This window comes from Carassius gibelio, chromosome B8 (genome assembly GCF_023724105.1).
Source record: "Carassius gibelio isolate Cgi1373 ecotype wild population from Czech Republic chromosome B8, carGib1.2-hapl.c, whole genome shotgun sequence".
NCBI lineage: Eukaryota > Metazoa > Chordata > Actinopteri > Cypriniformes > Cyprinidae > Carassius > Carassius gibelio.
In genome coordinates, this window is record NC_068403.1 from 28969361 (window position 1) to 28986308 (window position 16948).

The window sequence follows — 16948 nt, forward strand, 5'->3', positions numbered from 1 at the left end:
AAGTCTGTGGATATGGAGGATGAAGTCTTAAGAAACGCTCACACCAAGGACAATAACTGTACAGTTACAAGAAAAAGTCTGTTTATTCAGGTTTTGAACTCTCATATAAGAGAACACATCCTGTTTATTGTGTTACAATGACTTTTTATTACTACATCTAATGTTACTAGGTTAGACACATTGCATATTAAATAATATATATAAACCTCAAAGCATATTTAAATTGTGCATTATGTGTTACTCCATAATGCTGTTCTAGTTGGGGGCATTTGTAGTGTGTAGGTTTAGGGTCAAACCATAACCTCAAGCCCAGGGGTCACTGGCCCCCAAAGTCTTGTCCTGCTCAGTGTACTTTTGATCAGCAGGGAAGCAAATACGCTATCCCTTATTCTTCTAAGTGGAAATAAGCCTGTGTGTGAGACTTCTGGTTCATTACCTGCTATAGGGAAATAAGAGAATAATAACGTGCAGGAAACAGTAAAACTGTTTGCATATCAAACCAGTGTGTTCATAATTAAGATAATACATAAAGATAATGTGTTAATTTGCAATATCAAGCAGCAAAACAAGCTGTTGTGTACAGCTAAAAAAAAAAAAAGCTGAACGTGGATGAGATTACAAACCGCGTCCACTCTTTTGGGAAAAATAAGGTGGACATTTGACTGCACAGCTACCGGCTCACTGAAGCAAGAGATTTCTGAGAGGACCACCCATTCATTAATGTCGAAATAATGAATGTGTGAGTGTGCAGGCCAGGAATGGCTAATCAGGAGCACCAGGAGTATTATCCCGGTGGGCCGGTCTGTTTTTGGCCGGTCTGGTCATGTCTCTGGGCTGAAATATGTGGTCCCTAGGTTTCCTGCACTCACAGCAGCTCCACACAGAGCACAGCCTGCAGGTTAATGATAGGGTTGCTGACCGTTCTGTATAATATGGAATCATCCCATATTTAAGGCACCATAGAAGCGTCCCATATGAAACCTATAGAGTACAGTCTGCAGTTTGTCCCGTATTCGTAAGCATACGCCGTGACCACCAGACCACATGAATAACTAATTCTCAGTTGATAACGAACCATTCTTTTTGTACAAATCATGGTTTCATTTGTGAACATAGCCATTTGAGGAAGGCTTTAAGACCAAGTGAAATCCTCTGCTGGCTGTTCCTGCTTCACAGAGAGCGGGACTCATGCTAAGGGCAATTCCCTTTCACTAATATCCACGTTTTGCATTTGAGTGAATACAAACAACTTCTTGATCATGAGTCCCAACATCCAGCAAGGCAGGAAAACATTCAATCTACCTGAGGGAAGATTTCTATCATATTATAAGTTAATGTTGTTTTTTTTTAAAAAATATGTATTTTCATTCATTCATAGGCTGTAAGTGCCATTGTTTAAAGAATACTTTGTTGACTGAAGTTTCATACACTTTACGTTATGATTTCAAATTTCAGGCCATTGTATGTAATATTACAGTATTTTCACCAGGGCTTGAAAACGAAAAGAAAATTGGTTCACTCAGAACAGAATCTATATTTTAACGTTTCTGTTCCTGCGTTCCTCTGAATTATTACAGTTGAAAAAATAACGGTTAATAACGTAATTTTTTAAGACAATATTATGTGTCTATAATTTGCAATATTATGTGTCCTAACCCTATATGCAGGCTTTACAGTTCTTAGCTCGTTGGCTTTGTTGGAAGGAGGACACTGAAAGGGAGCTCGGCAGATCATAACACTTGATTTATTAAACATGAAGAGGTGAACATTAGGAATTAGCCACATCTGATTACACAGTGTGCGTCATCTCTCTCTCTCTCTCTACCTCTCTCTCTCATAACTGCACGCAGACTATTCTCTCCCGTGATTCTAATCACAGGTCTCTGTTCTTGCGATATTACCTTTATATCTTATTTAAAGTTATAGAACATTAATTTTAACCTTAAACTTCAGTCCCTAAAATAATAGTAATGTAATAAATAATAAAGTACATCATTTTATTTACTCAAAAAGAGAAAATAGAGATCTAACGTTAGTCAATAACCCACTGTGGTTAGTCATCTTTTCTAGATTTTGGCCAAATGTAGGCTCCTAAAAAATAATAATAAAATAAATAAAGTTGCGGCATTTCATTTTATTAGCCCTATTACTTTACGAAATAATGAAGGCTAAAATGCCTGTAGTCTAAAGCAAAATGTTTACAAACATTATAAAAACAGCTATTCGTTTCTCTCGAAAACAAAACAAGTTTAGTGATCTGTTGAATTCATCTCACATATCCTCAGATAAACTCTAAGGGCGGTTCATTGTCATTGAGACTGACCTATGATGAGTTCACAGCTGAGCGAACATTTCACTCTTGGCTTCGTCACATTTGCATATGCCATACTCCTGGAATTCGTGATTGACAGCAAATTTCAAATATTAAATGGAACGATAAAATAACGTTATTAACCGGTTAATGGCCATTTCAAATTTTCGATTCTGTTCGGAACTATAAAATTTTATTTTGTTTCTGTCAAAATTTTGTTCGTTTCCGGTTTTCGTTTTCGTTCCTTGAACCGGTTCAGAGTCCTGATTTTCACCTCCTAAATTACTTGTCCAATCACATTTATATAATAGTGCAGTTTATTCAGGATAATTACTTTTTTTTTAAATGACTATCATTTTTAGAATATTTGTACAAAAACAAAAGAGTTTATTTCTAGGAACTTTTTAACTGAAGGCACATTATGGTACAGCACTAATACTTTGATTGTCCCTTAGTCTGTGCCTTTTTTCCTATAAAATAAATAACAATTGTCCCTTATTTTCTATTTATGTGGTTACAAATTTAACTTAAAAATGAAAGCTCTAGAAAAATACAATGAATTACAAGTCTGAAGAGAACAATGCACTATTTCAGACTTGTATACTGAGGTTTTAATTACATTATTTTCATATACCGGTAGTCAGTCATTAACTAAAGTGGGCCGTTCTGGCATGATACCCCAGGGCTGATAATGAGTCCCACTGAAATGGCCCTGAAAGCATGTTTTAGGTTATATATTATTATGATCATTTCAGTAAACTGAAGAGCTGTTTACATAGACTACTTTACCTCAGCTGTGAGATGTGCTGCAGACACTGAAGGAAACTCATCACGTCTCTCTCTTCCTCTGAACATCTTCTCAGCTCGACTGGTTTCTTCTCTGTCTGGAGCTTCAGCACTTCCAGTAGGACGGAGATCTTTCTCTCTGAGAGATCTATGATCCAGACATCAGGTGACTGGAAAACTGACTGTAATGCTGGAAGAAAACTCCTGCCTGTTTGAGTCTCATAGTTCTTCACATGAGAGAACAGATCCAGCAGGAAATCACTCTGATAATGATGAACATGATGATAAATCTCTTCATCAAAAGGGAAGGTTTTGTAGCTGCACACAGATGACAGCAGAGAGGAGAATCTTGTTCCTGTATCTCTGTCAGTTTCTACTGCAGCAACACAGAGCTTCAGCAGGAATATGACTCCAGACATCCTTTCTTCTTTATTACTGAACCAGAACCTGATAATATACAATCAAGAACCAAACACTTCATTAATTTGAGACAACATTCATCACATTATGCCACAGACACAAATAAATATTTCAACATGACACAGGGATCTGATTTGATAATGTTTTAGCTGAAATGCACTGAAATAAGATGTTATTTGTTCAAAGTCTGTGGATATGGAGGATGAAGTCTTAAGAACCGCTCACACCAAGGACAATAACTGTACAGTTACAAGAAAAAGTCTGTTTATTCAGGTTTTGAACTCTCATATAAGAGAACACATCCTGTTTATTGTATTACAATGACTTTTTATTACTACATCTAATGTTACTAGGTTAGACACATTGCATATTAAATAATATATATAAACCTCAAAGCATATTTAAATTGTGTATTTTGTGTTACTCCATAATGCTGTCCTAGTTGGGGGCATTTGTAGTGTGTAGGTTTAGGGTCAAACCATAACCTTAAGCCCAGGGGTCACTGGCCCCCAAAGTCTTGTCCTGCTCAGTGTGCTTTTGATCAGCAGGGAAGCAAATACGCTATCCCTTATTCTTCTAAGTGGAAATAAGCCTGTGTGTGAGACTTCTGGTTCATTACCTGCTATAGGGAAATAAGAGAATAATAACGTGCAGGAAACAGTAAAACTGTTTGCATATCAAACCAGTGTGTTCATAATTAAGATAATACATTAAGATAATGTGTTAATTTGCAATATCAAGCAGCAAAACAAGTTGTGTACAGCTAAAAAAAAGCTGGACGTGGATGAGATTACAAACCGCGTCCACTCTTTTGGGAAAAATAAGGTGGACATTTGACTGCACAGCTACCGGCTCACTGAAGCAAGAGATTTCTGGCTCACATCGTTGTGATGTCACCGCAGAGAGGACCACCCTCAGACACATTTCTAACCACTTCTGCATCTTGCAGTGATCACCGTTGATCGGTTCTGGGCAGATTTCTCTTGCTCATCTCAACCAAGCCTATTCTCTGCTCTCAAATACTGGGGGCGTGTCCACTATCTGCGCTGAAGCCACACCCTCTCATGGGAAAGCTGTCACCAAACACTGTTCACTCCCGTTACTAATGGGGCCTGTTTACACCTGGTCACGTCATGCGTTTTCTCTGATAGGATAGCTATCTAGTCATGGAGAGTCCAGGTGCAAATGCCCTCCAAAACACTTCTGAGACAGATTTAAATCTGAAAGCTGAAAGCACTTCTGAAGGTGGTCTGGGACATTACAAGAGTAACAACTACTGGTTGTCGAAACCACATATGTAAATTTTACTCCTCCCAGAATGTCGAAATAATGAATGTGTGAGTGTGCAGGCCAGGAATGGCTAATCAGGAGCACCAGGAGTATATTCCCGGTGGGCCGGTCTGTTTTTGGCCGGTCTGGTCATGTCTCTGGGCTGAAATATGTGGTCCCTAGGTTTCCTGCACTCACAGCAGCTCCACACAGAGCACAGCCTGCAGGTTAATGATAGGGTTGCTGACCGTTCTGTATAATATGGAATCATCCCATATTTAAGGCATCATAGAAGCGTCCCATATGAAACCTATAGAGTACAGTCTGCAGTTTGTCCCGTATTCGTAAGCATACGCCGTGACCACCAGACCACATGAATAACTAATTCTCAGTTGATAACGAACCATTCTTTTTGTACAAATCATGGTTTTATTTGTGAACATAGCCATTTGAGGAAGGCTTTAAGACCAAGTGAAATCCTCTGCTGGCTGTTCCTGCTTCACAGAGAGCGGGACTCATGCTAAGGGCAATTCCCTTTCACTAATATCCACGTTTTGCATTTGAGTGAATACAAACAACTTCTTGATCATGAGTCCCAACATCCAGCAAGGCAGGAAAACATTCAATCTACCTGAGGGAAGATTTCTATCATATTATAAGTTAATGTTGTTAAATAGAGAGAAAGAGCAAATACATAAACTTGGAACTCAATACTTAAGTACAAATCCAAGCAGCAGATACAGCCCACACTCTCTAAGTTTATTTTATTGAAAAATATGCATTTCCGTTCATTCATAAGCTACATGGTTGCAATAAAATTTTAGTTAAAAAATGTAAGTGCTATTGTTTAAAGAAAACTTTGTTGACTGACATTTCATACACTTTACATTCAGGCCATTGTATGTAATATAACAGTACTTTCACCTCCTAAATTACTTGTCCACTCACACTTCTATAAAAGTGCAATTTATTCAGGACAATTATTTTTTTTTATGACTTTGATTCTTTTTTGAATAATTCTACAAAAACAAATGTGATTATTTCTAGGAACGTTTTAAATGCAGGGAGACATTATGGTACAGCACTAATATTTTGAGTGTCCCTTAGTCTGTCCCTTTTTGCCTTTAAAATAAATAACAATTGTCCCATATTTTCCATTTTTATGGTTACAATTTTAACATAAAAAAAATGAAAGCTCTAGAAAAATTCAGTGAATTACAAGTCTGTAGAGAACGATGCACTATTTCAGACTTGTATACTGAGGTTTTAATTTAGGGCTGAAACGATTCCTCGATTACAAAAAATTATTGAGGCAAATTCCTCTGCCTCAAAGCCTCTTTTAATTTATTTTAAATCTCACGTCAGGTTCTTTCACAATTATTTTTTTAATGTGACAATGCGTTTACGTCACCCACAAAGCGGAAGGAGACACAAGCGCTGCGTCTGAGATACTGTAAGGAGTCAGCAGTGTTTTGATTTAAGGGCACGTGCAAACATGAAGAGAACATCGTGGTGTGCGTCCATTGCAAGATATAGAGCTGGCATACCACGACTAGGGCTCTATGATTCCCGCGATGCAGAAAACACGGAGGGAATAGCGGAATCCAGTCATAAAAACAGAATTTACAGTTAAATGTGGAATGGCAATAAATTTGCCAAATTTTTAATGAATTAATCAAAAATAGGTCATTGCACTTACATCAAATCACGATATGGACTAATATCTGTAAATATAAAGCCGGAACAGTCTATTTAAATATGAATCCTGCATGTTCTGCGTGTCTGTGTTATTGAATGGAGCAGAAGCACGTCTTCATTCATTAACACACAGTGATGCTCGTGGTAATTTCAGCGTCTGCTGTCTCTCTAAATAAGACGTGAACACATGAACATCTTCAGAACTGCTCTGACAGTCACTTCATGAGCATTTGATCCTTTTATTTGAGTAAAACTAGCGTCACATCACATACAACTGTAAAGGTACGTCAACCCGTCAAAATAAAAGTCCAGTTAAAGACTATTGTTCAGCAGAATGTACATAGCCTACCACTATAAAAAAAAAAAAAAAAAAAAAAATTAAGGTTTAAATCACACAACATTTCTTACATGTTTTATTTTTAATAGTAAATCCCCTTTGTTTACCAAAAAGTTAAATTAATAATCAATAATTAAAAGATAAATTAAAATAATGTTTTGTGTTTAATGTTTAATGTGCATCTCAGAAAATGCTTTATTTAAAACCCCAACTGAATGGCACTTAAATGCACTTAATTCATCGGTCAACTTTCTTGTCATTGTTCACAGTACAAGTATAGACAGAGAAACAATGGGTAATAATTAAATGTTTATTTTTGATGTGTGCATTGCATTCTATGCATTTAAAAAATAAAAATAAAAATTCTAAAAAACGAAACTTTGTTCATTTTAAGAGGCCTGTGACTGTCACAGAGGGACACGTTCAACATGGATGTTAATACGCACAAACACACACCGAGACTGTTTGGTGATACAAGAGTTTATTGTAATTATTGATCAGAGAGTGAATAAAATACCTGCAACCCTCAGGTCACACTCTCCACTGCAGAAACAAACACAGACTACCTTCCAAAGACATTCAGATTTATACCGGTGGCCAGCACCATTACCACATGTGGAGGGACAAACTCACAGAAAACACTTTACACATGTTCCCTTAAATATACAGAGTCTGAAAGAAACATATTGGCATGATGTTCTACATAATAAATCTACTTTGATGTTATTAATTCGTTCACATTAAACAGGAAATAACAGCAACTCGGCCACGTTGCCCCTGAAACCCCCACGCTTGATTAATACATGGTAGATTCCCACCCCAAGCGGAACCAATATTTCCTGCCATTGTTTCTTACCAGGACTCTAAAAATCACGGGACAAATGCTACAGGTTTACAGGTATTTCATTCACTCTCTGATCAATAATTACAATAAACTCTTGTACAGTGTTCTTGTACTGTGAACACTGCTCCGGGTGTGTGTTCACTGTGTGTGTGTGTGTGTGTGTTCACTGCTCCGGGTGTGTGTTCACAGTGTGTGTGTGTGTTCACTGCTCTGTGTGTGTGCACTTCGGATGGGTTAAATGCAGAGCACAAATTCTGAGATTGGGTCACTGAATGTCACATCACTTGTATCACCAAACAATCGCGGCACAAGACCCAGGAGTCTTATTTTCTCTTGCATAATTAATATTGCACTTTAAGCAAAAACACATTTGATCCGATTAATCAATGGAATTTTTGGTAGAATACTCGATTACTAAAATATTCGATAGCTACAGCCCTATTTTAATTACATTATTTTCATATACCGGTAGTCAGTCATTAACTAAAGTGGGCCGTTCTGGCATGATACTCCAGGGCTGATAATGAGTCCCACTGAAATGGCCCTGAAAGCATGTTATAGGTTATATATTACTCTGATCATTTCAGTAAACTGAAGAACTGTTTACATGGACCACTTTACCTCAGCTGTGAGATGTGCTGCAGACACTGAAGGAAACTCATCACTTCACTCTCTTCCTCTGAACATCTTCTCAGCTTCACTGGTTTCTTCTCTGTCTGGAGCTTCAGCACTTCCAGGAGGACGGAGATCCTTCTCTCTGAGAGATCTATGATCCAGACATCAGGTGACTGGAAAACTGACTGTAATGCTGGAAGAAAACTCCTGCCTGTTTGAGTCTCATAGTTCTTCACATGAGAGAACAGATCCAGCAGGAAATCACTCTGATCATCGCTCTCTTTATCAAAAGGGAAGGTTTTGTAGCTGCACACAGATGACAGCAGAGAGGAGAATCTTGTTCCTGTTTCTCTGTCAGTTTCTACTGCAGCAACACAGAGATTCAGCAGGAATCTGACTCCAGACATCCTTGCTTCTTCATCATCAATGTCCAAGAACCTGATAATATAGAATCAAGAACCAAACACTTCATTAATTTGAGACAACATACATCACATAATACATACATCACTTCTTCACATCAGAAACAAATAAATGATTCAAAAAGAAGACCCAGGGATCTGATTTGATGATGTTTTAGCTGAAATGGGCAGCAATGGGATGTTATTTGTGCAAAGACAGGGATTTACACCAAGGACAGGAACTGAGTATTAATAATAGTTTTAATTCTATGAGAACAGGTAAGTCCATACTACAGCTATAACAACAACACAGAGGAAAAATATCATTATAATTACTTTCAGAATGTTTTTGAGTCACTGTTCAGTCTGTATTTCACACTGCATGATGATAAAGTTATTTCTCAGGGGAAACATAAAAGTTATAACACTTTTTTTTGTGCAGTAACTGCATCATTGAATAACAGGTGTATTACATGCTCCTGAAACACACCTGAAAATGTGCAGCTCGTCAGGACTGACTGGATGCTAACTGGAGCCCCTGAAGTCAACTAATTCATAACTGATAATATGCTTGACATATTGTTTCTCAAGGAAACTTTGAAGTCTCTGATGTCTTCCTGCTGTTAAACATACTCCGAGACTCCAAGACTGCATGGCAAAGGGACCTCATGACGCTGTCTGCTGCTCCTTTCTAAATTATTTTCCAGACAAGACGGCTGCTGTCCACCGGGGCTTTTCTAACAAATCTATCAATTAATGTAGTTTTTATTAACCCCTGATTCATGCAATGTCTGAACTGTTCGAACTCTTGTGAACGCTCTTCACAGCAGCAAGCGCCTGAGATGATCATCTTAATCCCAGTCAATTTGATACAGCTGATAAAAAGCATTATTAGTTTTTATAATTATAAATCAAATCAAACTTCCAAACTTAACAACAGGAGAATTAAACATTACGGACAAAAAAATGTGACAACAAATATTTAAATAAAGCTTTCAAAGGATATTATATATCATGATTATGAGAGGAAGATAAAACTTAAAATATTAGATAATCCAGCAATTGCAGAAAAACATTGGAAATTTATAAAATGCTCAATTGCACCCAGAGTAAAAGAAATGCAATTTAAAATTCTTAACCACTACAATCCATCTGCAGAGACACTGAGGGGTAGATTTAGTTGTGAAGTTTACCCTTGCGACTTTTGTCATGAAAACCCAGAACAAACAGAGCATCTATTCTTCCTTTGCTCAGTTTGTAGGAAGCTCTGGCAAGATGTCCATAACTGGTTAAATAATGAAATTAGTGAACCTGAACAATTTACAATAGAAGATATTCTTATTTGTAATTATAAACTGACGAGGGATCTTTCACTTTTAATTAACCTTATCATAATTATAAGTAAATACCACATTCACAAAAATAAATGGAAAAAACTATTGCCAAATGTAAACTGTTTTAAAAATTAATTTCGGATGTTATCCTCCTTGAACCTTGTAAAAATTTCTAAACAAACTATAGAAGTTATTTGTTATGCTGCTGAAATGTCTTTGAACCTGTAACATTTAGTATTTTGAGAACAATGCCTTAAATATTATTATTATATTTTTTTTTTTATGTTTTCATTGTCAAATCTGCATTTTGTTGATGCCTTGCTAGTTTTTCTTATGCTGTTGTCTCCACGAGAGTTTGAAATAAACATTAATAGAAAAAAAACAAAAAAAAAAACAATCATCTTGTTTCATTTTGGCAGATCGCAGACTTGCGTTATAGTGCATTATCGCCACCTATCTCTCAAATGGACCATTAAAACCATCTACAATCTCAATTAGGAGGGTCAATGGTCCACTTGAGATATAGGTGGTGGTAATGCACTTATAAATCTGTGCTCCGCCAAAAAAAAACACAAGATGATGTCATCGTCTCAGGCGCCTGCTGCTGTGAAGCGAGTTCAGAAGAGTTCTAACAGTTTGGAATCAGAGGTAATATATATATATATATACACACACACACACACACACGAGTCCTAAGGAGAAATCACATCCCATCAGCTGCTCAATAATGTGTCAGTGAAGCTTGTGTTATACTTTCCTCATGAGCAATCTGGATACATACACAAACAGGACTACTTGCATTTATGCTACCAAAAGCGTACACTGATGACCCGCTCTGCAACAAAAATGTTAACAAATATTTGCCCAGAATTATTGCTCATCTGGCAGTCTTTATATTGTTTTATTGACGGATTGCACAGTTTAGAGTAGCAGAGGGCTTCTTCACAGAAGAAGATTGCTTGTGCATGTGCATATATATCAAATTCAGATGGACCTTTATGTAACTAAATTGATATTTGAAGGTCAAAGCATAAAAGTATGTTATGTTGGTGTGATATCCATTTTATGTTGTTAAAATACTGATCAGTTACAAAAAGGAACAAAGGTATTTTTAATGTAAATACTTTTTGACAAGTTAAATTCAGCTACGACAACTGTCATTAAATTGTGTTAAAAGTGTTCTATTGAAATGTTTTACAAGTAAATGTTATTGTATTTGATGACTGTGTATTAATGCAAATGAAAACAAACAAAACAAAAAAAACAAAAACATTTTAGTTGACGACAACACCAGAATGCAAAATTGTATTTATGATAAATGCAAATTTCACATTAAAAATGGAATGAATAACTTTACATTCAGATGGGCATTTATTAATTCAAATAAACTGATATACAATTGAAGGTCAAAGCAAATAAACATTATTGTTGGATTTGTTTGTTTAAATACCAGTAACAAAAAGGTATTTATGTAAATCCTTGTTGACCTGTTAAATTCAGCTACAAAAAAAATGGGAATGTGTAAAGACTGTTTTATATAATGAAATGTTTCACAAGTCAACATTATTGTGTTTGATGATTGTGTGATTTTAATGCAAATAAAAACAAACGCGACATTTTAGTTGCCAGTTATTATCAAAAAAGTATAAAATTATTTGGACTTCAGAGAGATAACTATAGAAAGCCTGACATGTCTACTTTTAAACTAAACAAGTGCTGCCGAAAACAAATATTCTGAGATAAAGTGAACGCTCTATTCAGATTCTAATGTTTCACTGAAGCGCGCGGCTTGAATACGCCACACAACACAAGAAACGCAGCGAGACTGTTATTCAAGTTCTTTTATTTTACTGTTTGCTTTGCGATGAGAGGAATAAGACATAATTCACCCCAAAAAGATGTGATGTGGATTTGAGAAATGGATTTTCTCAGAAAAAAAGGATGAAGTGCTTTATTCAGCAGAGATCATAAACCTGAGGAAATCTCTTTTTATTTATTTATATACTTGTACTAGTTTTCACATAACTAATTAACATTTTACTAGTTAGACTTTTTCCCAACTATAATTCCTGACTAAATTTATAATCAAGTGAAATATTATGAAGTTTCAATAACAACATACAACACTATACCATTCAAAAGCTTGATGTAAATAATATAAAATGTAACAAATAAATGTAACTAACAAATGTAGCAAATAATGCTGTTCTTTCAATTTATCCCCCCTAAAAAAACTGGAAAAAATATTCTCTGCTCTTTTCAACATTGATAATAATAATAAAGTTTTTTTTTTTTTTTTAAATCTGATTGTTAAAAGGATTTCTGAAGGATTGTGTGACTGGAATAATGATGCAAACAATTTGTTTGAAAGTCAGCTTTGATTGTTCCTAATAAACTGTTTAACTGCACTCGCAAGTGGAACTCAAGTTATTTTGCGGGATAATGAAATATATTCTTAATAAACTACAAACATAAAATTATATAGATTTATTTTGTCTTCACATTCTTTCTTGTAACTCCTCCCTCTCAGTGACACACAGCTGAATGAGAGGCTCATTATGCAGCTCATTATGCAGGCCTTTGTCTTCTCAGGTGTAAATCACAATGATATTCATGATAGTTGACACCTACTCGCATATGACTTTTACCAACAAAAAGTGTCTTAGAAAATTTAAATCAATATATTGTTTTCTGTGAATGAGTAAACAAGATGATTTTCACTTAATTTAGAAAGAAAAATTCTAGGATACAAGCTCCAGTTCTCAACAATCCCGGGAACCAATGTTCTGTATGTGTTTTATGGCCTTATTCAAGTGACTTAACATTTCTAGTTTTTCACTAACCACGCATATGATTTTTTTCTTCTCATAAACACAATCATGTACATACATGCTGCTCACATATTATTATTATTATAGCCCAGTTTGTGCTGATTACAGTGAGATTAGACTTTTACATGATTATAAGCAACTGAAAAAAGCACAAATGTGTCAGGGCATGACAAAACTTCTCCAGGCCCAAAACTTAGCTGCTCATATTCTCAGTCACGCTAAGCGTTCGGCCCACATCACCTCTATCTGCTGATCTGCTTTGGCTACCAGTGGCCTTTCGTATTAAGTTTAAAATTCTCCTGCTTGCTTCTAAAGCTTTGTATGGTCTGGCAATCTGCTCCTTCCCTATTCTCCACCCGTTCATTGCGGTCCTCTGATTCTCGTCTTCTCACCGTCCCTTAGCATTGCTTCTAGACATGGACCTGTTTGAGATTCTGATGGTATGATAACCTTCGATAATAATATCACAGTTTTACGGTATCACTGTATTGCAATTACAGATCTAAAATGTTATTTTTAAATGTCTGGGGAAAAGACATTGAACAATGTATTTTAATTTAACCCTCTGGAGTCTAAGGGTATTTTTGGGGCCTGGAGAAGTTTTTTCAAGCCCTGATATGTGTGCTTTTTTCAGTTTCTTATAAATATCTAAATGGGTAAAGTCTAATCTCACTGTAATCAGCACAAACTGGGCTATAATAATATGTGAAATGCATGCATGTACATTAGGCTTGGGCGGTATCCAAATTTTGATACCGTCAAACCTCCTCCCTATTTTACCTCGGTATACGGTATTACCGTGAATAATTAAAAAAATATGACTAAGGCTGAGACAGCATCACCAAACTGTTGGCTTGTGCCTAAACCATTCAGAAACTGAATACCAAACACTAATACTGAAACAATAACAAAATGACATGCACAACAATATTAACAGCTTTTATTAGCAACAAATAGCAATAGTCAAACATAATTAAATTAACATAAACAAACAGAACAGTTTTTGCACAGAGATGCGCACACAAATCAATAAAATCACTTGGGGTGTGCACAGATATTATTATTATTATTATTATAATATTCGTTCGGCTCTAATTATTCGATAAATAAAAATGATATTCGAATTTCGACATATTTTTGCTTGCCACAAAGAAAAGAAAAAAGGGAAAAAAGTCCACAATAAAACCTAATTCGTTCACTTTCTGTGATTCTCCACGGCATATTTGAAGATGAATGAAAGCAAAAAAAAAAATAATAATTAATGAATGAATAAGAACTGCGGTCTTCTACAGTACTTCAGATATGTCGTGGAGAATCACAGAAAGTGACCGCATTCAAGAACATTGTTCCGGCGACTCTCAAGCAACGAATAAACACCGCTAGCTTGGAGAATGCAGTGAAAACTCCTCTTCTTGCATCTGCCCTAGACCCTCGGCCCAAAGATCTCAGGTTTCTCGATGAAAACATCATCATATTTTTGGAACATTATCAGAACATTTTCCTTGATGCGAGTGGTGCGTCACCAGCGATGCAGAGGATGCAATGCCCACTCGTGGGAAAAGATCTTCTTATTCTCCAGTTCTTCAGCGATGATTACAGAGAGTCCAGCCGAGACGAGTGGGAACAGTTCTTGCTGGAGCCGTGTATTGCTCCAGATGAGGATCCCATTCAGTGGTGAAACCAAAACACGAAGCGCTTCACAAAACTTATTCGCTTATCACACCGTTATTTGTGAGTCCCGCCAACGTCTGTGCCGTCAGAGCGCGTTTTCTCCGCGGCCGGCCTTATTGTTAACAGACTGAGGAGCCCACTTTCCCCCGATCATGTTTACATTAACAAGAACATGTAAAACAATAGAATAAAAGCAAAAAAGATTTGCTGACGGTTTCAAAGTTAAGTGTAAGCTACATTCTGTACCATGGGCGTAATTTCCTTTGGGGACAGGGGGGACATGTCCCCCCCACTTTTCAAAATCCCGTTCACGTCCTCCCCACTTTCAAATTAGTTTGTTATGATTTTTTTTTAACCGCGCGCCGTCGTCGTCACGGAGGAGCAGGACCGAGCATAACAGACATCCTGCCTGTCTGTGTCGATGCGCGCGTCCGCGTACAGGCAGGGACGTCTCGTGCACACTCTTAATAGTGTTAGCGCACGGAAAGTTCTACTGAGCAGCCGGTATCGCAGTATCGTAGTCTATGGTCTACACCTGCTGATGAGCTAACGTTAGCTAACGTTGCTAGGTAACTTCTGACCGTTAGCTAGCTAACCTAAACATTTAATGTTGCCTAGAACATTCTGTGTCCACTTTAAACAGCAGCGTTTTCTGTCAGCAATGTATGACAAGCAGACTCTGGCTGCTGTTATAGGCTACTCAACTTATTATACTCAGATGCAGAAATAAAATAAGTCTTAATAATAAATGTTTTTCTAAACTTGAGCTATTGTTCACTTACAATATTTGTTCATTTAAAATGGAAGTTAATTTGTAAAAATGTATTTACTTGTTCAAAGAAAAGGCTTAATGCTGAGCTAGCCTGAGTTAGCCTATATTTTATATAGTGTTATGGTTATGTGGTGAGCCTCAGTATAGTTTTACTATTTTTTTTTTTTTACACACTAATCTGAAAATGAATGTGGCACACACAGTTTTTAAAATGTACATCCAGAGACTCTTTTCTGGCTATGTGGACTCAATATGATCATAACTCAGTTGTTTTCATATCAGAGCACAGCTGAGGTGGAGCTGCTTCAGAACAGAGAGGGAGAGATAGGGGAAAGCAGTAGCAGCACAATGTACAGGTAGGTTATGTGCTGTATGAAAGGCCTGGTGATTTTGATTTGTTGGTGATAAAAGGGCAGAAGAGTACATGATAAATAGTGAATACAGTTTGAATATTATCAAATTAAATGTTCTTCTTGTAGGAGCCAAATTGCGTGTTGTTATTTGTTTAGAATATTTTTTTAACATGGTCACATCATCACATGTGTGGTTTCATATTATTTACCTGTTCACTTGTGTGGTGGGTGAGAAACAAAATCAGGCCCTGATATTTTTCTGTTGACTGTTATAATATAGTTTCAGTTGTGATGAATGCTTTCATATCAGAGAACAGATGAGGTGAAGCTGATTAAAGACAGGGAGAAGTAGCTCAGAGTTGCAGGTATGTGTTGTGTAAAGGGTCAGGTAATTAATTTTAATTATGTCATGTCAGAAACAGGCTAGCACATTTTCATATTTCATAGGTGAGACAGGGAACATTTTTAGTGAAAGTTTTTGACTTTATAAAATTATTCTCTCAAGTCTTGGCTATTCAACAATAAATAAAGTAAGAAATATTTTTCTTATACATAGTAGCCTATTATTCTTTTTGGCAGAATTTATCATTATAAACAACTTTTCCCCCATTTTGTGTCCCCCCCACTTCTCAAACCAAAGTTACACCCTTGTTCTGTACAATGGCATAGCTAATTGCTGCAGGCTGCTTTACGTTTTTTCTTTGTTCATTTTTTATTTTATTTTTTGCTTTTAATCTGTTTGTTTGCGTTGTTAAAGTTTTTCAGCTACAAAACACGAGGTGTAATGTTCAAGCTTATTGTGTGTAAACTTGTTCCAAAATGACAGAATGTTGCTGAAAAATAACGTCTGTCTCATTAAACCTAATTTAAATAAACGAATATTCCAATATTTGTTTTTTTGTGAGCTCAAAATTATTCAAATGTGATCTTTGCGGAAAAACGCCCATCCATAAAAAATCACACTGCACGAACAACTTTTAATAACAAAGAGCAGCTTATAAAAAGAGCGAATAGACCCACAACACTCAACCAGAGTTGAATTAAAAAAAAAAAAATTATATATAAAATAAAAAATTATTGAAAAGCAATATGTTTAAATAAAAACAACTTCTTTCCAGTCTTCTTTCCAAAATAGTTTTTTAATGAAAACCAAATAAAAATACCCGAATCCATAAAATAAATAAAAAATAAACAGTGCCAATAGGAACGAATGGCAAGTGGCATACAATCAAGATTTTTCGCTAGGGCACGTTGTGGACCGACAACTTTACCTGCGGTGCTGAAAACCTGCTTCGATGGTGTGCTT

General features: G+C 36.3%; 1 protein-coding gene across 20 annotated transcripts in view; it reads right to left on the minus strand.

Moving 5' to 3' along the window:
* The window catches only part of LOC127963125 (uncharacterized), a 299165-nt gene that overhangs the window by 22584 nt on the left and 259633 nt on the right, over positions 1–16948 (minus strand). For 18 of the 20 annotated variants that reach the window (XM_052562855.1, XM_052562853.1, XM_052562836.1 and 15 more), the window contains 2 exons: positions 8287–8718; positions 3101–3544 (listed from right to left, as the gene is read on the minus strand). In XM_052562855.1, coding sequence (XP_052418815.1) covers positions 3101–3544; positions 8287–8718 — 876 coding nt within the window. The remainder of the gene's footprint in view (positions 1–3100; positions 3545–8286; positions 8719–16948) is intronic. The other 2 variants (XM_052562848.1, XM_052562847.1) reach the window with 1 other exon arrangement.